The sequence below is a fragment of the Panthera pardus genome, unplaced genomic scaffold, assembly GCF_024362965.1.
Source record: "Panthera pardus isolate Hobbes unplaced genomic scaffold, ASM2436296v1 HiC_scaffold_6, whole genome shotgun sequence".
Lineage (NCBI taxonomy): Eukaryota > Metazoa > Chordata > Mammalia > Carnivora > Felidae > Panthera > Panthera pardus.
In genome coordinates, this window is record NW_026526991.1 from 60615986 (window position 1) to 60640110 (window position 24125).

The 24125-nt window shown below is 40.8% G+C and overlaps 1 protein-coding gene across 1 annotated transcript; it reads right to left on the bottom strand.

The window, feature by feature from the left end:
- Window positions 1–11012: 11012 nt before the first annotated feature.
- On the bottom strand, window positions 11013–18973 carry NEUROD4 (neuronal differentiation 4). The gene is made up of 2 exons (XM_019419644.2): window positions 18620–18973; window positions 11013–12962 (listed from the first exon to the last, which is right to left on the bottom strand). The coding sequence occupies exon 2, from the start codon at window positions 12951–12953 to the stop codon at window positions 11958–11960; it is 996 nt and encodes a 331-aa protein (XP_019275189.1). The 5' UTR covers window positions 12954–12962; window positions 18620–18973; the 3' UTR covers window positions 11013–11957.
- Window positions 18974–24125: the final 5152 nt, after the last annotated feature.

A 24125-nucleotide genomic window follows, 5' to 3' on the forward strand; every position in this document is an offset into this window, starting at 1 on the left:
GTGGAGGGCTTCTTCAGTGATACTTAGAATGGAAAAAAAAAAAAATGTTCCTTTGTGTCCATTCACATTTGCTGACAAGAAGATAGACATCCGGGGCAGCAAAAGTGACTTGGATCTGGCCTTTAAGGAAGACGGGTTAAAATCTTAAGTACACTGCAAAAGGTGCCCTCCACCAACTCAGACTTAAGGGATGAGGGCCATGTTATGTGGGTGGAGAGCAACCAGGTGCGGGTGAAGAAAGAAAATCAGCATTACCGGAAGAGATGTCTTCTGTAACAACATCTCCTTCCCTCTGATGCCTACACCTGGCACTTTTCCTAGATAACAATCTAGAGTCCCGAGGGGGGTATCACCTTCTTCTCAAATGAAGAGTCTAAGCTCTTGACAGTGACTGCCTACCATCATCCTCTGTCATGATGGATTCTGAAGAACCTCCAGGAGGAAAGAGTCATAACTGATGGATGGCATCCATATGCCCAGGCATGTCGGAAATCACTTCCCACGTTTTCTGACCTTGGGATCCAAACCCACAGTTTTGAGATGGAAAAGAAATTAATCCATAGAGATCTGTCTCTAAAAAGACAGAATCAAGCTATGCTCTCCACTGTGTCTCAACTAACTGTATGAGGCTATTTAAATTTAACTTCTTTCTAATTAAATAAAATTGAAATCCTGTTCCTCACTTACACTGTCCATATTTCAAGCGCTATACATGATAGATAGGACATTTCCATAACTGCAGACCGTTCTACTAGACAGAGCTGCTAGAGAGCAACGAACAAAAATTCAAGCTGAGTGAGGGTGCCTAGGTGGCTCAGTCGGTTAAGCGTCCGGCTTCAGCTCAGGTCATGATCTCGCGGTTTGTAAGCTCGAGCCTCGCATCAGGCTCTGTGCTGACAGCTCCGAACCTGGAGCCTGCTTCAGATTCTGTGTCTCCTCCTCTCTCTCTGCCCCTCCCCTGTTCATGCTCTGTCTCTCAAGAATAAATAAAGTTAAAAAAATAATTCAAGCTGAGTGCCAAGCTTCCCAGGTTCAATCTCAGATTTGTCACTTGCTTATTATGTGGCCTGAGAGAGCTGCTTTACTCCTCTGTGCCTCGAATTTCTATCTGTAAAATGCAGACAATACCAGCGCTGATTTCATAGTATTCTAGTAAGAATTACATTATCTTGTATATGTAAAAAATGAAGGCCATGGCCTGGCATCTGGTTGGCACACACTTAACATTAGTTATTGTGACTATTATCTGCCCGTGTGTCGGCAGCAACCTGAGGGCAGAAGAGGCTAAGGAGGTCTTGACCCCTAATCTAGCTCCTCTACTGAGCCATCAGCCTGCTGTCACTACTGAGCATCATTTCACATTCAGAACACCCCCTCCTTGCCACCGCACACATCTCCCTCCTTGCCCAGGCCCTCGCTTCTGTGCAGTGGAATCTGCCGTCCTGGGAACCCGGGGCACTGCTCCTTGCTTGTCTCTCCCTCCCTTTTGCTTAGCCTGATGCCCACTTTCCCTGGGAATCGAGGCTTCTGCAAACAGCTGCCGCTGCTATCCCTGCTTGCAGCTGCTGCTCAAAAACAGGGCAGCATGGTTCAGCGGTGCTCTCTCTCAGGACTGATTTTTTTTTTTCATTTATCCTTGAAAATCTCGTTGGATTGTGCCAACTGTGGGCACGGTGTCAGCTGCCCCCTGTCTGTCCCTGATGCTTCTGCTTAGGGACCCTTTGTACTCAGGCTCCAGCTGAGTCACACGCTCCAGACTACAACCCAGTAATTCCATTTGATGGGTTAGTCATTATCCCATACTACTTGTCCCCTTGTGGGTCACCTTTTCTCAGACCTTTGCCTCTGCATTAATCTGTCCTTCCGCGTGCCCAGCGTGATGGAGACCTTACCTGCCCAGGGGGAGCAATGTTGATAATGATGATGACAAAGACTCAAGATTACTATTATTGAACTCTAACAATGTGCCAGGTCTCATGATATATGGATCATAACAATTATATTTAAGGTTACGAAAATCCTGCAAGATATTACTGTCATTTTGCAGATTAAGATTTTGAAGTTCTAAGAGTTTCTGAAATTTTCCCAAAGTCATTGAGAGCATGTAGCAAACCTAAAATTCACGCAGAGTTTGTCTCTGTGGACTCACAAGCCCAAAGCATCGTAGACCTCAGTGGCCATGTGGGCTGGAGAAATGTATTCACCCACCTCATCGGCAAACAATACTTTGTTTGCTGTACCTTGTCATTGAAGAAGATATATCCAGTGACCAAATGGAAACTTTCATACTGCAGCATAAGTCTTCCAGCTAATGGAGATACTTGGAAGCATGGAGTCTTTGATCTTCTCCAAAACGAGATATGGTAGTGATATTTCTGTTGCTCAGAAGACAGATAACCAGGGACTGTCCTCAAGGAGGCTTGGTGGAAAGTATGGTGGTGCCCAGCATTTTGTGCAGCAGTAATCAAGACCCAGGGCTCCTGCCTGAGACACAGCAGATTTCCTGATGTGGACCCCACCCTCACCCACTGCCATGGAGCCCTGGGCCCTCGAACAATATCTAAAAATACTGGAACTGCCCCATTTGACGAATGGGACACACTCTTATCTTGCCTTTATTCTGTTCTTTTTTTTAGACTTCCTAGTCTCTCCCTCCTTTCCTCCCCAGGCCCACTCGGCCTTTATGTTGGCTTATTTCTGTTTCTCTGGTTTTGTTTCTCCCGAAAACCCTACTTTTTCAACATTCTTTAATTTGTCTCTGTATTTTACTCCATATTATTTAAACTGACCTCTCTGGCTTTGTCTAAATAAATACTTTGATAGCCAAGTTCTTGTTACAGTCAATGGCATGGAGGGCATTGAGTAGATAAAACTCATGAAATGTTTAGTCTTTTTCATTCACACATACACTGGTGCAAAAATCACCCTGACAGAAAGTCACTACTCCCTTTTTAAAAAAATTTTTTTTTTCATGTTTATTTATTTCTGACAGAGAGGATGACAAGCAGGTAAGGGGCAGAGAGAGAGAGAGAGAGAGAGAGAGAGAGAGAATCTGAAGCAGGCTCCACAGTCAGTGCAAAGCTTGACATGGGGCTCAAGCCCATAAGCCATAAGATCATGACCTGAGCTGAATTCCAATGATCAACCGACTGAGCCACCCAGGTGCCCTACTACTCCTTTCTTGTAGACTTGGACATTATTGGAAACCCCTTGTGATCATCTATAACAAAGGAGAGAAAGAACACTTCTCTCCCAGTTATGTGAGTTTGTGGGATGTTAACTTAACATCACAATTCCCAGCACATATTTAGAAGCCCCTCAAAAAATTGTGCTTTATTTCCTCCTTACTCTATGGGAAGAACTGCCCTGGGAGCTGTAAATATAGCAAGCGGATAAAACAGCCTCTCATCTCAAGGAGCTTATAATCCAGTGGAGGAGACCTAGGTGGAAATAGAACTTTATGTCTAAGATCGGCTTCCACGGTTCCCTACGCTGCAAAAGAAGGAGGCAATAATTAAATAAATATACAGAAAGAAGGGGGCAATAACATAAATAAAATAAACATAAATATAAATAATAAAGAAGGAGGCAATAATTACTATAGGGATGCTTTGTAAAGGCTTTATCAAGGAAGAATTTTATCTAGGATTTGCAGAATAAATAGAGTTTTGGTAAGTGAGGGTGGAGGAGAGAACTCTCCAGGGAAAGACATTGCAGGAGCAAAGGAAAGGGAGCTATCTCACTTCATGTTGATTAAAGGAAGGGTAATCCGGAGAGGTGGCACAAATGTAAAGATGGGGTGGCAAAGAAGGGTGGGGGAGGGGGATGGGTGACTTCTGATGTCAGTGAGGGGAGAATTAGTGGTATTTACACCTGGAAACATAGACCAAGACCAGATGTGGTGGGCAGGGTTAAATGAGAAGCTGGGAAGCTTAGACTTCATTCTACAGTGGTTTAGAGAACCCATGCAGGTCTTTGATCAAAAAATGACACAGTCCTGCCTTTACTTTAAGACGATCAGTCAGGATGGGTTGGGAGGAGACGCTGGGTGCAAAAAGACTGGAGGTTTGAAAAAACACTGTTGCCTGAATACAGACATAGAGATTCTGAGCGCCTGAACCAAGGCAGGGTCAATGAGGTGAGACTGCACGAGGGAAGAGTAAGAAATAAGGAAAGGTAATGTGGCAGGTGTGCACATGTGCTCCACTGATCCCTGTGTCCCTGACTCTCTGTCACACTGTCTGGGCACTCCTGAAGCTCTGACTCTCCTGGCTTCTGTTTCCCTCACTTCCCGTCTATGACTTTCCCTTCCTTGTGGAAACCCAGACTCTGTGGGTCAGTGAATGCTCTTTCTCAGATTATTTGGCAGCAGCTATGGGGAGGTCTGGATTCTTTCTTCCAGAGCTTCTGTTCAGGTGAGAAAACAGCTTGCCTGGGAGCTGCTTGAAGAAAAGGAGACTTTAGAACCTCCTTTCAAGCCTGGCCCATTAACCAAACGTCTCCCAGGCTTGTCTCCTTTGCTCCTCCAATACGGAACAGCTCTGAATCCCCCCGGTCCTCCATCTGGCTGCATGTGTCCTAGATCTCCCTGGGCAGGGATTAGGTAATTGCGCCATTTCCATCAGCGTGCCCAGGGGCCTGGCAGGAGGGAAGCTGCCGGCTGGCAACAGTAGGCTGAGCAGGAGCCAGGGGAGCGTCTGCTCCAGGAGTCCCTGAGCAGCTTGCGGCTGTGCCTGGCCCTTGGCGAGGCAGCCACGTGCTTGCCTGCCCTGGATCCGCCTCGCGCTGCGGCCGGCTCTCAAAGGAGAGAGGACAGGCTCAGACCAAGGAAGAGCACTTACCGTATCAGGCTGCCCCTCCAAGTCCAGCCCAGTGGGAAACACTAGGTCTCCTCCACTTCCTTCCCAGCTCTCTGCCTCCACCCCCCCCTTGCCAGTGCCTGGCCTTCTAGCTGTTGTTACCATCGGGTTAATGAAGGAAAGAACTCAGCATATAGACTGGGCAAACATTGAATGATCCAAAAGGGTTGCCATTTGACTTTAGACCGTTCAAATATGTAAGTATACATGGATGGATGTGTGTGTGTGTGTGTGTGTGTGTGTGTATGTGTGGATGTGTATGTTCGACATATACCAATACATACCTTCAAATACACACACACATAAACACACACACACACGCATATATATATAACTTGATGTATGTTTTTTAAATGTAGACACATTCATATGTGTGTACACACATACACACACACAACAAAATGTAGGAACATATCAGCAAGCATGAAGAAACAAGATTCATGTGAAATATTTTCCACCAGTCATCCACAGCATGGATTATTCATATGGATAACGGAGAACACGCTGTATTTGCAACCAAGTAAATAAGAGTCAAACGCCTTCCTATCCTTTCCCACTTAAGGGAGGGAAAGGGGCACAATTCTAGGAATAATGCAATTTCCTAATTTGATTTTTGATAAGTTTATTTTAGCTCCGTGTAGCATATGGGCCTTTCAGTGGCCAAACATGTTGCAGTCAATATCTCTGTTATGAAATTGGCCTTTAAATTGATAACAAACTGAAATCACCCCAGTTCCTTAAAATAGCTGCCTGGTAATTATAAAACCACACGAGGAACCCCAACCTTCATTTTAATGTTTAAATGTATTTTACACATACTGTAAACACTATGTGTTTCCTATTTCCATTTTGCCTTACCTATTAGCTTTGACTTAATCACCATTCACTCATTTCCCCCCTCCCAAAATGTGGTTATCTGTCAGTGAATAGGGACATTGGCCCCTCATGGAACTATGAAGAATGTCTATTGGCACAATCATCTCATTTTATTAATGAGAAAACAGAAGCCCCGAGAGTTTCCATGACTTGCCACATCCTCAAATTTGCTTCCACGTTTCTACACAGGTTTCTACACAGGTTTCTACACTATCTGGAACTTCCTTTAGTGGCTTATTTTGAAGACTGATTCAATATTGTAAACTGACTTTATGACCTGGTGTGGATGCTCAATAAACAGCAATTTCCTCTTCCTTTCCTTGAGTCTTTAGCTATTATTTTTTAAAATGATCTCCAACTCACATTTGGTAAGTTTATTTACTTACACACATAGGAGGCATTGGTCAAACATTTTATTTTCAAGTGTGTTATTACAACCATGATGGGATTCTTTTAATTTTTACGATCAGCTTACCTCCCTGGTTACTGCATCTACAGCTAGCCTTGGCCACAATTTTCTTCGCTTTATTTATTATTCATAGTGATTAACTTTAGCAATGTTAACAAAGCAACTGAGACTCTGAAGGGTTAATTAATTTAACCAAGTAAGTTATCCAAAATTATCATAATAATCCATTAACCTTATTTCAGAATATGTATTTTACTTAACCCCAAATAAAGCAAGACTTCACTTATTGAAACAAATAAACAAACAAAACAACATTGTAATCAGATAATCTGACTTAACTTCCAGCTGATTACCTGACTTAGCTATTCAGTAGTATCTCTTGAGTGTCAGTTTCCTCCTTTATCAAGCAGTATTTATAATACTTCAACTATTGCCCTCACATTGTTGCCAATATTGATAACTGTGAAAAATGCTCTATTATTTTATACTGTCCCAGACAATCAACCTACAAAGCATGGTCATATATTTACTTCTGTATTCCAAGCACTTGGCTTTGTGCCTGACCCACAGGAAATACTCAATGAGTATTTGTAAAATTGAATTGAAATGAAGTATGAAATATAAAGTACTAAGTATTTGTAATGTAATAGCATTCTTTTTCTACATGGCCTCAAGCCAGATGACATAAAAAGCAACCACAAGTCTCCTTTTATTCTATACCAATTTCCAGAAAAGAAAGAAAAATATGGTGTTTCTTATTTGCTAAATTCAGGAAATTTGCCTTTGGGGAATTCTGTCCCTGTGATGAGTTAGAATATAATATATTCCAATGTATGGACTACAGGTCCAAAGGCTTGGATTTTGATGTTGGCTCCAGTCAATGATTTACTGTATAAATTCAAAGCTCTGCTTTGTCCCCTTGTTCTCCATTCTTGTTCTCAATTCCCTCATTTGTTCCCATCTCCTCCCTGGTAATAATAATAACAATAATAATGGCAAATTGTTTCCTTTGTGCCAGAACCTGAGGCAAACCCTTCACTGGCATTATCATTACTTTTAATTCTCATATCAACTTTATGGATTTGGTGGAATTGTTATGCCTTTTTTTATACAGAAGGAAGCTGAAGCATAGAGATGTTGAATAAACTACATAGGACTACTCAGATGGTTAGTTTCAAACCCAAGTCTACCTGACCCAATCCTCTTAACTAAGAATTCTATAGGGGCCCTAAGCCTGCTACACTCACCATCAACATTCCCCCAATCAGATATTGAAGGCAAAGAGACAAGTTAACATAAAAATTACCAAAGAATAATGAATGATAACATGGGTGTAAGTAATTACCACTTATTAGATACTTACTATGTGCTCTGGATGTATTATCTCAACTGACTCATCATAAGAACCCTGTGACAAAGCCAGGGGGTATAGTTCAGGGGTAGAGCATTTGACTGCATAATAACCCTGTGACATAGCCATTGCTATCATTGCCATTTTAAATTTGAGGGAACTGAGGTTTTGAGAAATTAATCAACTTCACAAATGTTATTCAACCAGTAAATTGCATAACTAAACTATCATGTATTTTCCCCTAAAGCTAATGTTTGCAATAAATGTGCCAAACTGTACTTTAAAGTTTTATAGCTAGACAAAAAATAATCTTGAAGCTAGGATGCTCCTCTGTTGTTGCAATTTTCATTTCTATAATTCCTTGGTAAAACTTTTTTTTTCCCTAAAGCACTAAAGGTCTATGAAATGATAGCAGTGAAATAGATTTAGGCCCTCTGAAAGATGGACACTTTCAAGCAATAAAGCATTGGTCTGTGAGCTAGCCTGTATCTACATAATCTACATAGGCAACATACAATACAAAGTTGAGCTTTTGTCAAAGGAAGGAAAGTCTTCTCAGATTCAATGGCAGAGTCTGGGGTGGGCCAGTCTGGGTCATAGATACAACAGGATGTCATATGTAAAGAATAGCTCAAGAGATGTCAGAAAGTTCCACCAGCTCTGGCTTCTTGCAGATATGACATTGTTATGTACCTACCAGGCAAACAACCAAATAACCAAATAAACTAGTTCCAATTCTAGCTCCACCATTAACTAGCAGTGGGAGTTTGAACAGATTACTCTATGCCTTAGCTTGCTAGTTGGTAAAATGAAAATAACAATAGTGTCTCCCTTATAGTGATGGTTTTAAGATTAAATGAATTACTACATGTAAATCACTTAGAAAAGTGATAGTACGTAGTAAAAACTGCTAGATGTAATTGTTGTTATCTGCCAATTTATCATTATTCCTCTAAAACATTATTTGTAAAGATTCTCTTCATAAGTGTCAAATGACATGTGTACGTGATTATTCACTCAATATCATAAAAATTGGGAAAATCTAAATTATGTTTTAATTACATTTTAACATGGAATGCCAACCAGCTATAAGAAAACATTAAGAAATGTTTATGACATAAGAAAATGCTCCATGGTATGTGTCAAAATAAACAAAACTAATATGCAGAACTGTGTTATATATGGGAAAAGGAGAAAATAATGTAACTTAATATTTGTATCTAATCTACCTGATATTATCTTATCAGTATAACAGGTCTCTGGTACCTGATAAAGTAAAACATAAAAAGCGGTTTCAAGTTGGAAAGTGGGTACCAGGCAGATGAGGAGAGCTGTGAAAGAATGACTTTCGTTCCATATTTTTTGCTTCTTAAATATCTTAAACCAACTCTCTCCTTTGACTAACCAACTATGTTTTATCATTATCATCAACATCATCATCATCATTATTTATCATCAGCATTTTTGTTCATGTAATAAAGGGACCTGAAAGAAAAAAAGTCAAGAGAAGAGATGTTAAGAAGAAGCTGCCAAAAAGTATAGTTCATAAATTTTGAAAAGTTGGTGGGCCCAATTTTGGATAATAGTACATCTTCTTATGGTCCACCTGTTCGTGCTTCAGTGGCTTAGAATGCCCATCACCCTAGATTTCTGTAAATGGGAAGATCTTTTTTCCTCAACTGCTAATTACATAGTTGATTATGTGTGTGACAGAGATCAGTGCTTCTAGGTTTGTAACTACTTAGTTTAGACCTTTCAAATCTTCTGAAAGGAGGAGTTGAAATATGGGATGTAAATCCTCCTGACAGGCTGGCCTGTGCTTTTGCTGGCTGCTTACAGGACACAGAGTCCAAGAAAAGGGATAGAAGAAAGTGAAGAAAAACTTTGAAGACAGACAACGCAACACAGTGTCTAATAAAACTCACAGCTTTATTTCTGCTAGAAAAAAGGGAGGAGAAACAGTCTGGGTTGTGTTTTGTTTTGTTTTTTTACAAAAAGTTTGAACAATTGTTTTTCTTTTATTTCATAAAATCCCCTGAAGAATGAGACCACCCTGGGTAAGAGAGTAGGTTCTTTCCAATCATACTGCACTCCCAAATTTTAATTCAATTAGAAAGTCTCTCTGAACAATCCCAAGGAGGCCTGGTTCATGGGTACCATATTCCCCAAAAGCATAAACAACAGCTTCCCAAAACTAACTCGCTCTTCTTAGAATGGATGGGAAAAAAATCTAAGAACATTAACTTGCATAGCCATTCAAATTATTGCTGCTTTTTATAAAATCATTACAGGTAATTCTGCACTAACTTCCCCTTTTCCCCTCACCCCAAACTCAGGAATTCCAGAAAAATTATGAGCTACTTTCCAAAGGAAGCCTTAGGGAAGGTTTGCAAGCACATGTATGGAGCCGAAGAAATTTGCATGAAAGGGAGAAATAAATTAAATAAATAATATCTAATAAATAACTCCAACAACATTCATTATCTACAAACTTAAATGCCAGAAAATACTAGCTTCAAGGATAGATTCCCCCACAGCCTCTCACAAAGGTAAGTGCCAGTATAGACTCAGAAAGCACATAGGCTGGCCTTGTAGACATTTAACTTGCCTTTTCCCGCTAGGAAAAGGGAACCACTTCAGTAGCTGGTGGGATTTAAGATCTCTCTGCAAGGATACTTTCAAGGGGGTCTACAAACCAAGGGTGCAAAATACAACAGGGTTAACGCTGCAAGCAAAATGGAAAGACAATAACTTAGAGTGTAAGGAGATAATAAATAAGAGGGTAAAAAAAAAAAAAAAAGTCAAGATCCACAGATAGTTTGGCAGGGTTTAGGGGATAGCTGAGCTGTAGAAAATGACATACTAATCTGCCTTATCAATTTTATTCATTGGTCCTATTTGTGTACCCTACATCCTAAACTTATCCTCTCTGGCAGAGCAGGATGTGATCCACTATCATGTAAACCATTTAGGCTTTTAGTTTGTTTTAAATAATTGTCCTGGCAGATTGAACAGGACATTGAAATTTCTCAGATCACATTTTTCTGAAAAAAAAAATGTGACAAAATTAATGCTGATATAAACAAAAGAGGAGTTCCATGAAGAAAAATAAACATCCTGCAAATCAGGATAAACCTGTGATGAAGACATAAATTGGTAAAAGCATTCACCGACCTTGGATTTGATTTCTGCATCCTTAAGTCTGCTCACTTGGAATGTTATCTACAATATGTAATAACATATTATATTTTAGAAGTGAAGAAGAGGTAACAATTAGTGGAGGAGGAGATAAGGAATTGTATATGCATTGGAAAAATTCAAGTTTGGTCATAAATTGATTGGTGCTTATCCCTCTAGAAAATATAAGAATAATTGGTGTGGACAGAGGTCAGTGGTTTTAACCATGTTTTGTGTAACCAAATGAAATGTATCTTGCCAAAGAAAATTTGGTCTTCCTATGGGCAGATGTGAGATAGAGGGAGTCACCAAACTATGGTAAGGTATAGCCAATTGCCATGTTAGTATAGCCAATTGCCATTTTATTGCTCTTGAATATGACCTAGGTTGTTTGCTGATTCCAATAGCAGCCCCTGAGCATCTTCAGAATTTTTAGAGCCTCCTGGTTACAGAGGCTATGAAATGGTACGGATGACTTCTCTAAGTTCTATTGGTCATAGGAGTCTGTTTACAGTGACTTGCTTGCCCCATCTCTAGAACTGAGAAAAGTGCTTTTGAAATGTTAATCAAGAATCAAGTTGGTATGAGATCTCTGCTATGGTTCTCATATTACTAAGAAAGAGATGTTCAGCCTCAGCCAACAAGAAGTAGAGCTAATCTCTTAAAGAACATGCTTTGTTATTCACAGTGACAGCCAAGTTAGGATTTTAGCCTTTGGAGACAATTTTTAGATAGATGCATAGACGTCCTATCAGGTCCCCGAGAGAAATGCATCTGTGCTCCTTTGGCAACTCCATCTAATCATTTCACACACAGTGTTCATTTACTATTATTCTTCAATTCTTTCAGTTTCAGTAAGTTTATAGGAGTGATCACCAAAATTATTGAATTTTCAGAACTGTGAAGGACTTTAAAATCATCTAGACTTAAAACAGTTGTCTGATTTTACCAATCAGTAAACAGAGGCCAGAAATGGAAAATTAAGTGGCATAGATCATGAGTTTTTGGCACCATTAGAATAGGGCCCAGGGCTTCTGTTGTATTTCCACATGATTGTAAACAATCAAATAATTTCACTTGAGGACCCTAACTAAATGAATCAATACAGTGTGAGAAGCTGATGATAAATGAGGGTGGCAGGTGCAGGAAGGCCTAAATGGACTGGGACTACTGCGTTTGATATCTATCTATAGGGTTCCTTTAAGGTCATTGAATCTTCAGCTCAACCCACTTGAATTATGGGAAACATGTCCACATTATCCTCTGAAATGCTTGTCTTACTGCCCTAATCAGTGAAGATTGTATTAAGTTGGGCCCCAATGCCATGGTGAGGGTAGGAATCATAGGACATATCTATGGGAACATCATAACGAGGGGTACCAGCCTGAAAGGGAGTTGAATGAACATGCCCTGAGCTTAGACTTGCAGAAGGGTAATGTGGCATGAAACTGTAGGATTTATCCAGGTCAGGAGAGCCATCTTGCTTCAAGGAGAAGTTCCCACTGATGCTCAAGGGTGGAGTGAGTGGGCCCTCATAAGGTGGTGTACTGCAGTCAGGTGGATGGCTCCCAAAGGATGATTCTCCCAAACTCTTGAATACTTGGGGTTTGAGATTAATAAGATGTGTTTCCATATGGCCATAAGGAGGGCTAGGGAGCCCAGGAGACTGATAGTTGAAGTTATGGACAGAGATGGCAGAGTCACAAATAGGAGATTTCTCCTCATGCTTCTCCAAGAGGACAGACTGAGGGCCCAGCTGGAGGCATCCAGCCACCAGGTTGCTTGTAGGCTGAGAGAGCCCTTTGCAGAGCATCTCCACAAAGCCCTTCCCTTCAGGTGTCTGTCCAGTTTCCAGGACCTCAGACAAAGCCCAAATATAGTTCCTGGCCAGTCTAAGAGTCTCTATCTTGGAGAGCTTTTGAGTCTTAGAGTAACATGGCATGACTCTCCTCAGGTTGTCCAGGGCATCATTCAGGCCATGCATCCGGGTCCGTTCTCTAGCATTGGCCTTGACTCTTCGAGCCCTGAATCTCTCAAGGCGAGCTTTTGTCATCTTCTTTTTCTTGGGACCCCTTCTCTTAGGCTTCTCCCCATCATCTTCCTCCTCTTCTTCCTCCTCAATACTGTCATGCTCTTCAGCTAAGCTTCCAAGCATCCCATAAGCAGCTGATCTTCTCTCTTCCTCCTTCATCTCATTCTGAGAGCCCAGAGCTTTGTCCATCCAGGATGGTGTGTTGACCAACTCTGTCATCTCCTTGGGTTTCACATAAGGTTTTGCCATTTCCAGGTTCTGGAACAGGAAACGGCAATGATTAGTGTCTGTGAATATCTGCTTTGATTTAAAACTAAACTTTCTTTTTATATCTTAGATATAAAACAGAGAATTGTATTGGGATTCAACTTGTGATTATCTAGTCCAAGTCCACCATTCTAAATAAGTAATCTAAGACTCAAATAAATGCCAAGAACACTAATATAGCTATGGCATAGTACAAAAAAATCAACTTTAGAAAAATGAAATTGACTTGATTACTCATGGTAGTGCCACTGCCTTGTACTTTTCATTCTCTGGTGCCTTGTCTTGTAGAGATTTTATGCAAAAATAACTGGTATAAGAGTCAAAATATATCTTTCCTTCTTTCCAGAATACAGATCAAAAAGGGAAATAGATAAGGTGGACATATAAATTATTATCCAAACAGAGAAACTTCTGAAAGTAAAAGAAGGTGCTAATGTAGTTAAAACTTATAACATGGATATAATTATAATTATTGCAAAATTTAAAAAGCATATCACACAGTAAGTAAGTACACTGTTGTATTTTACACCACAAAATAAATGAAACGCTGTGCTGAGATCATTCAGACTAATTTGTTCTTCAGAGGACTGCCCAGCCTCTATTGAGAGATATGCCACATACACTTAACCTGTAACATTCCATGTTTCCCACTGACTCTGCCAACTCTTAGCTTCAAGCATCCTAGGAAAGAGCAGTGCCACAACTGGCTGGTACCCCCATGTGACCATGACTATTTCTCTCACTATCACCAGAAGAGCATTTTGGTTTTCATCAAGCACCTTATGGTCTGTCTAATGTAGTGGTATTAGAGATGTCAGTGACATGGTGTCTAAAAGGATCATGAAAAGAGAGCAGGGTTACCACTGACCATTTTTTAAATTCACCCATATGTTAAAAATAAAACTCTTTCATTGCACAGGCATCTCACACCATCAGACAAGAATATGGCAACATCTAGATTTACAATCCAGAGGTCTACAAAGCTTATTCAAGATTATCTTAGTATAACTATTATAATAATACTTCATTAAAAATGAAAAATCTGGGTCAAACTCTAAACTTAACAGAACATAGTGACTGCAGGCATAAGCGAGGACTATTTCAGACAAACATGGAAATACCCTGACTACTTTAATTCACTTGCCTAACAGATACTGTTTAATCCAGATTTTCTTTGAAAAAAAATTGCACTTCGAAAACCAGAAGAGACTGGTGGTTTAGTAAACATTTTATGTTCAATTCTGGAAGGGTGAATTGTTTTGAGATTTGCTGAGCGATTTGCAGGTATATAATTTACCAAATAAAAGTATCTGAGAAGCAGCATTGGGGCATGCCAGTTTACCAACTTAGTCTTTGAAACGCTAAACCTTCCATCACTTTTGTGTATCAGAAAGGGGAGAGCATGAGACACGTTTTTCGATCCTTAAAGCTTGAGCCTCAAATCAATGAGGCAGGATTTAGCACATAGATTTTAAAAATATAAATATATGATCTGATTTGTTTCTGGTAATTTGAGCTTGTTTTCCTTCTACCCTCATTTACCTCCTATAAATAATTAATGTTACTGCATTGCAAAAACAGCCTAGGTTTCATGTTAATCAGCACAGAAATCATGTCAGCTTGACTTACTCACTTAATAAGGCTTCCTGGGTAAGCAGCTTTATTGAAAACACACGTTGGAACCTATTGGTCAACTGGCTGCCCAGGCCAAGTTAGAAAATCCCACTTTTAATATGGATGATGGAGCTTGTGTGCTGAGCTGCACTTCTAACTCAGCCCGATATCCAGAGGGAGGGTGAAGGACCTAATTAACTTTCTGTTAAAGTAACACAGACCTTTCTGAGGCAGGTGCACTCTGAGGCCAAAAAGGATGGAGTAGGCTTGGGAAACGTAATGTTGCACACGTAATTATAATAACATTTGTGTAGCCTTATAGCCAACCTTTGAGGGAAATGGGGATTTATGCTTGTTTTGTAGTCGAGGTCACTGTGGGTCAGAGATTAAGTGATGGAAATGCAAAGATATAGAGCTGATAGAGCAGGACATAAAGCCAGTTCTTCTGATTCCAAATCCTAGGTTTTAGATTATTTCTCCTCCCCCCTCCCCCCCCCACCACAGCTACAGGAAGAAAGGAAGGCACTTTGACTTCAGGGGGTGTGGATCAGCTGAACTAAATCACCAGGAAATGAACATCATCCAAAGGGAGGCTAGTTTAGCTGTTCTTTGCAATGTTTAACTCTCAGATTCCAGGATTCCTTCCTCTTATAGATTTTTTTTTTCTTATCGCTTCCACCCTTTTATTCCCCCCCCCACCTTCTCTTACTCTGCTTCCTTATCTTTTTTCTCTTCTATTTCTCTCATCTCCTCTTCATCATCATCATCACTCAGTCATACTTACATGCAGGGAGAGTTGAGAAGGAAGATGCAGGAGAGGAAAGCAGTCTCCCAAATTGCCCCTGATAGCCTCTGTAATTGGCCTTTTTATTATTACTATGATCCTCACCTCCATACCTCTGGACTCTAGCCAAGTTCTGTCCATCCTCACCCCCACCAAGAAGTGGGATTAGGAGAATAGAGTAGACTATCCTTCGCCTTTAACATAATTTGATGGTTTCTATAAGAGTCAAAGAGTTGCTTTCAAGTCAGGTTATCAGCAGGTACGAAGGAAAAGAACCAACTGGCTTTGGCTAAAAGAATGTAAAGGGCAACCATTTTTTATCTTTCTTCTCTTACTAACCCTGGGAAGGATATAGATGGCTCCAGTTTAACTCTCTCTTTTTTCATAGATTCTCGTCCATTAAGTTCTAGGAGCATCGCATGGGTATATACGGTGGCTTCAAAATCATGAAAGCTGGAATGACGCACACTCTAGTCCCAACTGTTCTGATTCCCAGTTGCTGATTTCAAACACATTACATAGCTCTCTGGTCTTTCATTTCCTCTTTGATAAAATAGAGGTAAGGTATATTTAACATGGTTCTTGCAAGACAAATAAAAATAAGATTTTGTAAACTTTAAATGCTATAAAACATTATCCATATATTTATCTTGTGTTTATTCTTGAGTTTTCTTATCTAATCTATTTACACAATTTGCATATTCAAAAATAAAAGTTGTTTCCCACAGATGAATCATAAAAGTAGATTCTGCTAACTACTGTACCTCTTCTTATCTTGAGGGAACCTCCTCTAATTGGCTCAGAAGATGATCTAACAATTGCCCAATAGCCCATCTTTTCTCCCAGTGTATCTGGACAGCAGACTCTGGAGTCACATTACCTGAGTTTAAACTTCAGCTCTATTACATACTAGATATGTGATCTTAAGGTTTCAGAATCTATCTGTGCCTCAGTTCCCTCTCTTTAGAATGGGAATAATAATAGTCCTACCTCATAGGATTATTGTGAGCATAAAATGAGCTAATATAGTGCCAGACATCATAATGCCATATAAGTATTAAGTACTATCGTTCCTAAAGTTCATCATGACTTCTCCTGGACACATGGACAAAACCAAGTATACTTAACAATCTGTGCTTACTATTGATTTCATGCCAACAAAAGCTAATGGCTCTATCTCAACATGCATTTTGAAAAATTCCCTGACAAACCCCCTCCTCCAACCTAATAACTAAGTATCAAAGCTTCTACTCCATTGCAAGAGGTGAAGAAACAGAGTTCTATCAGCTGTTTCTACCGGATTGCCCAAAACTCTTTTACCATATTCATGGAGGAGGTTAGTCACTTTTATTGTTTTTTTTATTATGGGGACACAGCAGTTTGCTGGACACTCCTACTCAGTTACTTTAATGTTTAGGTTCATGAAGTTTCTGACAGAACACACACAGCTCTTAGCCCTGGACATTTGTTTCCTTTTGTCTTTGATTAGACACTACTGGGGATAAGACTTTCCTACCAGAATCCAGTGCCAGAGCTCTGAGGAGAAAAATGAAATGTCTCTCAAATAGAAGTAAAATCCAGGACTCCTCAAAGATTAAAAGAAGTAATAATTCTTTTCTTTTGACTTTTTCCACCTAAATGTCTCCAATGCCTCAAAAAGTTAGCAGGGGAAAAAAGATGATGAACATCCAGTTTTAGACTTGAGAGCCGAAAATGTGTGTGGTGCAGTTGTGATTTCTGATCAAGGAAATCAACTCCGTTTTCTCTAGATCAAGAATCTAATTCTACCATGGCTTTGAGCCTGTTAATGAACCCGCTCAGAGGTGTACTAAAAGAAGCCTGGCACTGAGACCCTCTCCACTCTTTTATCACTCGCTTATTAAATGAGCACAGAAAATTATTTTCTTTTTTTTTTTTACTCCTAGGGAAAAATGGAAATAGTATTTCTGTCTTTCGTATCTCATTTAGAAGATTTATGAAAAGCAAGGGTAAGGACTTGTTGTGTAGAAGTTTCTATTGATGGACACGTGAATGAAGGGTGCTTACATGTGTGCATGTGGTGATGAGACAGTATATTTCCTCTTGGAAGCTGACTGTACTCACTTCACCTCCTGAGCCTAAGACTGAATCCTCAGTACAACAGAAAGGAGCCTATTCAGCTCAGTTTCTAAGGAATCCAAGCACCAGACAGGCTAAATGCCTTGCTCAGAGCGGCAGAGTCTTCACACTAAAAAGACAGAATGCAGACCGGGGTGCTCACAACCTGCTCTGCCCAGAAACTGCCAGTGGACTGTTTTGTGCTCTTCCTATACAACTTTTTAGACTCTACCACTTTCTCTCTTGGTTAATACCTGTACACACAAGCGCGCGCACACACACACACACACACACACAGGCACACCGTACCCAACACAGCCATATCATATTTCGGTTTTCATAGCCTCAAACCCAAATGATGAACTTTGCAAACAGAAATTACTCAATCTTTTAGTTTTCCCCCTTCTTCTTCAACATTTGATCCCTGGTCCCTCTGTCCGAAAACAAGGGAAGCATTTTACATTTATTACTATTGTTCTGGATACAGTTTGGGGGTGGTAAATGAAGAATAAGAGGCAGAGGAGACAAAAATATATAAGAACAACCTTTCTTTTCTGATTTCTTAGTGGAAAGAGCTGAGGAAAAGGAAATTTTCACCACTCTATTACAACTATCTAAGAATTTCTAGCACACCAAATGGGGGAAACGGTAAGAATATGCTCCATAGCTTTCCGACATCTTCTCTCATATCTTAGTCTATTACCATTCCCCTTCTTACCCCTTCCACTCTCTCCACAGCCTGAAAATGCTGTGAACAGAGCAGCGGATTGAGTCAATTCTTGCAACCTACTTCCTGAGCCACCTCAGACAAAGTTAAACTTTTTGGACATTTTTTTCTCCTGCATTAATAAAATGGAAGGGTGAGTTTGACAGACATAGAGGATGATAATTTGTAATCTCTACTTTATAAAAATGATTGAGTGTGTGAGTTTCACTTCGGGTGGCAGGTGCTATTGGAATTAGTGAAATTGTTAAAATTTTAATATCCGTCCCCAAATGTTCTCTGTCTGCTTCTCTGTTCAAGTTTCCAAGTCCTACTCCCTCTTCTCCTAGCCCAGAAGAGACTTACCTCAGCCCAACTGCTCCTCTAGGTCTGTGGGAACTTCCCACAGAAACTTTAGTAGTCCCGTACCACCCCCATCCAAGGGCTCACCTCTGTCAGTGGTGGTCCCTGGTGTGAAGTCTGGATCTGTGTCCTGGAGGAGACTCAGAGAACCCAAGTCTCCCTGAGCGTCCAGATCATAGGAGAAGGAAGTACTTTTAGCGATCCATGTTAAACCGGCCCCTGCCTCTTAGATATGTCACTGAATCTGTTTTTTCTGACTGATTCTTGTTCTACTCGTTCCTTGGAGTTCTGTATGCTCCTCCAGGACGCCTTCAGGCTGATGCTCCCGTTGCAGCTGATTTAGCTGTTCTTCAGTACCTCCTCTGAGTGGCTAGTTCCCCGGAGTGGAGCTTTCAGGACCACAGCCTCTGGGCAGCTCCTGCGCTCTGGCCGGAGTCTCCGAGTTGCAGCAGTTTTGATTGCTTTCCCAGCTGACCAGGGCGGGGTGATGCTGCCGGAGGTCTAACTCCTCCCCTTCCCCAGTCGAAAGACACACCTACTTCAAAGGGCTCCTCTGCCCAGGTCCAGTTTACCATTCATTCGTTTTGTTTTATTTGATCGTTTGTATAAATGGGGAGAAAGGTTAATAGAAGGAGAATATGGGAGGAGAGTTGCTGAAGTTGAAAGGTAAAGAAAAAGAGGACTGGAAATCTTTGTGGTTAAAAAAGTAAGACATTGGGTGAGAGAAAATTGGAGGGCGTCTCAGAGAGCTAAGAAGGGTTAATGAAAACAGTGGTCTCCATCTGAAGAGTCAAAAAATGAGAAAGATACATGCCCAGGACACAGCATCACTATTACCTTATACATGTAGATTGGTGTCTTTAGTTTTAAAACTTCAGAATTTTAAAAGAAGAAGGAAAAAGTACCTTCCTCTCCCTTCTTTTCAACATGTCAGACTTATTTCCATTCAAAACCTTTTTATTTTAATTAGTGACTATAGACAGGGCCATATCTATATTTGTTGTACTGTTCTTTCAACTTTTGTTTGCTTGAAATTTATAAAAATGTAAAGCAAATGAATGAAATAGTTCATTGTAAGGACACTTAGCTCCTTGAATTACAAACTGGGATCCACTATTATTTTTCAAAAATATATCAAAATATATCATTAAGCATTCAGGTAGAAAAAGTCCATCTGAATAGTAATGGACTTGGAAGAAAGGAAAGGTCCTGAAATTGCTAAAATCCCTGTGGTATTCTGTGGTAAGATTAATTGGCTAGAAGAGAAAGAAGAAAACTACACCTAGAAAGATTTAAAGAAAATATACGGATATGCTTTATTACAGAGAGCTACCAAGTCAAAATGCAGAATCTTCATTTTAAGATGTGAAGGATTTTGTAAACTTCTATGGTTCTGGGGAGGCAAGGGAAGAAGGGTGCTTGGAAGAAGGGAAGAAGCAGTTGGCTGAATGATGTTCGGTATTTCAACCTCATTTCCAATATCACATCTGTAAAAGGACCTGATCAGTAAAGTGTTCCCCACTGTAGCAAGATAGAATTCCGGGTCCAAGCTCAGCCTCTTTTTGAAATTCCCTTGAAGGAAATCCCTCAGTTTTTTGGAAATCACTTGCTCTACCAATGCAACATATGTAATATGCTCTACCATATTACATGTGTGATTTTGGAAATCACAGTGCTCTACCAATGGTACATATGTAATAGAGATGAAGAGCTATAAGAATGTCTTGTGTGCAAAGAAAAGGGCAGAAGGTTAAAGCAAAAGATAGGTTTACTGGATTACTTGGCAATCAAAAAGAATGAAATCTTGCCAATTGCAACAACGTGGATGGAGCTAGAGGGTATTATGCTAAGCGAAATTAGTCAGAGAAAGACAAATATCATATGACTTCACTCATATGAGGACTTTAAGACACAGAACAGATGAACGCAAGGGAAGGGAAGCAAAAATAATATAAAAACAGGGAGGGGGACAAAACATAAGAGACTCTTAAATATAGATAACAAACTGAGGGTTGCTGGAGGGGTTGTGGATGGGGGGTTGGCTAAATGGGTAAGGGGCATTAAGGAGGACACTTGTTGGGATGAGCACTGGGTGTTATATGTAGGGGATGAATCACTGGATTCTACTCCTGAAATCATTATTGCACTACATGCTAACTTGGATGTAAATTAAAAAAAAAAAAAAACCTATCTTTTTTTAAGATAGGTTTACTGGAGTGCCTGGGTGGCTCAGCCAATTAAGCCTCTGACCTCAGTTCAGGTTATGATCTCACAGTTCATGGGTTCGAGCCCCATGTTGGGCTCTGTGCTGACAGCTCAGAGCCTACAGCCTGCTTCGGATTCTGTGTTTCCCTCTCTGCCCATCCCTTGCTTGTGCTCTCTCTCTCTCTCTCAAAAATAAATAAATAAACATTAAAAATTTTTTTTATTAAAAAAAAAAGCAGGGGCACCTGGGTGTCTCAGTCGGTTAAATGTCTGACTTTGGCTCAGGTCATGATCTCACGGTTTGTGGGTTCAAGCCCCACATCAGGTTCTGTGATGACATCTCAGAACCTGGAGCCTGCTTCAGATTCTGTGTCTCCCTCTCTCTCTGCCCCTCCCCCACTTGCATGCACGAGCGTGCACCCTCTCTCTCTCTCAAAAATAAATATTAAAAAAAAATTTTAAAGCAAAAGATAGGTTTGCTGTCAATAAGGGTGAAGGATATGTCTTAGTTTTGAAACAGTTCATTTTTTTAAAACTCTTGTAGGTGTGAAAGACTCTTGTCCTTCACCAAGAAGAAAGAAAAAAAACAAAGAAAGAAAGAAAGAAAGAAGAGAAAAATTAACATTTTCCCCCATTTTATAAGAAGTGGTTCATCTTCAGCAAATCTCTAAGCCCCTACTAATATTTCTTGTATTTCTATTTAGGAAATACCTGCTCAGCAAAACAAACTTCATGTTCAGAGTAATTAAGTAACACAGGCTAGGAAAGGTAGATTTCTGAAAACCGTATCAGAATCCCCTCTTCAGCCAGAGGAAGTGTATCTATGGAGGCATTTGTGCTCAGGAGAGAGCTGCAATGACCATGTATAGAATGGATTGATCCCCTGCTTTGTGTCTTAGAAGCCATCTCCCTGGATATTTGAGAGTTCATGATACTGGCGATGTTAGTATCCCGCCTGTGAAATGCTCAGAGGGCAGGGAAGAGTAGTGGATCAGCAGAAAGGTGAACATATTGAGACAAACATGAGGGTGGGGACAGAACATTCTGTAGGGCTCCTTGCTCTCTTTGACAGATGTAAGAAACTAGACACAATGGGATTAGCTCTCAAAACACATTCAGTTGTGTGTATGTGTGTGTGCCCACGTGTGCAGCCTCAAGAGGGCATTGAGGAAGACGCCAAATTTTCTTTAAGAGCTGCCTTTTGCAGAGGGAGGGATGCAATATAATTCATCAGGGTCACCCACATCACAACTCCTGGAAGGTTATACAGACAGTTAGCTATTGAACTCAGAGCAGGAAGGGGCAGGAAGGGTGTGTGCAGTCAGCAGAGGAAAGAGGGCGGGGACTGCATGCAAAGCGTTTACATTCATTCTCCTCCCCCACATGGTTCCTGGGCCAGAGGGCCAATCCCCAGGCCTTCCTTCTTTCTCTGTGCTTTTTGTAAAGCTCTGAGCTAACCTGTTAGAACCATCTGCTGGTTGGGGGAAATGCAACCAGCGCTCAGTTGCCGGCCCACAGGCCGAGTGAGAGCCATTGAAGCAGAGAGGAGGGAGGCAACAGGCAGATTTATGGGCAGCAATCTGTTCCCCCCACCCCAGGCCCCACTGCCAGGAGACAGCTTGATAATCCATCAACCCCACTAATGAATTAATTAGTATTCCCAGTAATCCTGACCCCCAAAGGAGACCGGCCCACGGGCCCCTCAGGGGGCTAGAAACTGCCTTCTTAGACCAGACACTGAAGCCCCGGGACCAATGCCTGACATTAGGCCCCAGGGTGCTCAACTACATGCCACAGACCCTGTTGTTAAGATCCCCAGATGTCCCTCCTTCTCACCTTCCCTCGGGAGACAGCTAGCTTTTGCTGAATTGAAACCAATACTACCAACAAATGGAGTCCAGAGCCATAAATCAGGGATGGTAGAAAGCGAGGATTCATGCTGCCTAGATTTAGGATAAAACTTGAACAGATCCTAAAGCTGCCCTCCAAGGATTAGTACAGGGATGGAGTAGGTTAGGCCTGACCTCAAAAAGCTCCAGGAGGGAAATGACACAGGGTCAAAAATAATTGTGAAACAGGTTGAAACAGAGTGATTGGTGACATGACTCTCTCCTGAATAAAGACTGCAGTGAAACAGAGATGTCTGTGAAACAGCTGAGTTTCTGAACAGTCTAGTCTGGAGACTGGCATGTGGGAGATTCCCAACCCCCCCCCTTACAACAGTAAACACCACCGCTGTTCTTTTACAAAACTCCAAGATGCGATGGGGTGAAAAAAGCTTGGAAGTAAAGAAACCTGTGTTCTAAATCTTAGCCTGCTTCTAGCTGTGTGGCCACGATGAGTGATCTAAGCTCTCTGGGTCTCATGTCATCAATGATCCGGTTGGATCATGATCTCTTAGGTGCTTTCCTCCCAGCTGTAACATTTAGTGATGGTGACACGGCCAAATGTTACAATTCCCCTTGGAAAGTGAACAACACTAGCTCTTCAAAAATATACAATTTGAGTCCCCAGGTTTGAATAAGGTAACCAACCAGGTTAATGACAACAGTGGGTCTAGAAAACAGATAATAGACATGGGCGTCCTCTCTCCACCCAGATTCCTGGTCTCTCTTAAGGACGCTTGACTCAACCTTCTCCCACCCCATTCGTTCAAGGCCTTTGCATTTGCGCACTCACAAGGCACACAGAGTAACTCATTCCAGCAACAAAATAATGACCTTCATTTGTTAAAAGTCTACTGGGAAACTGCTGCGCCTTTGAGAGCTCTGTACCTTTGCCTTCAGCCTGCCTCCCTACGCTACGATACCCAACTCCTAAGAACACAGTCCTCTTGGATTCATTTGAATCCTAACATTGCCTTTCACTAACCATGCCACTTCAGACAAGTTATTTATCTCTCTGGGCCTCAATTCCCTCATCTGTAAATTGAAGGTAATAATGTTTATCCAATGAACTTGCTCTGAGGAGTATACATCTCATTAAATATGAGATAATGTATGCCAAGTACCTAAGATAGAATCTGGCACTTAGCAAGTGTTCAATAAATTGTAGTTGTTATTGGTATTTTGTCTTAAACATTTAAATCTGATTTTTTAATCTCTTAGAAATCAAGGAAAAACTAATATCAGAATCTCCATGTAGAGCTCCTGTCTCTGTGCTTCTACCTCAATATACATACCCTTTTTTATAGCAATGACCACACTTTATGCATTTATCCCAGAAATGTGTCTTATGTACATATAAAACCCTAGGTACCGTGTAAGAGTCTGGGAATACAGAGCTGAATAAGAGTTCTCATTCCTAACCAACTTCCAGTGTAGCGGCAGAGGCAGAGAAACAAATTATATGAGTATATAATTCAAAAACTCCACTTTGCAATGTCTTT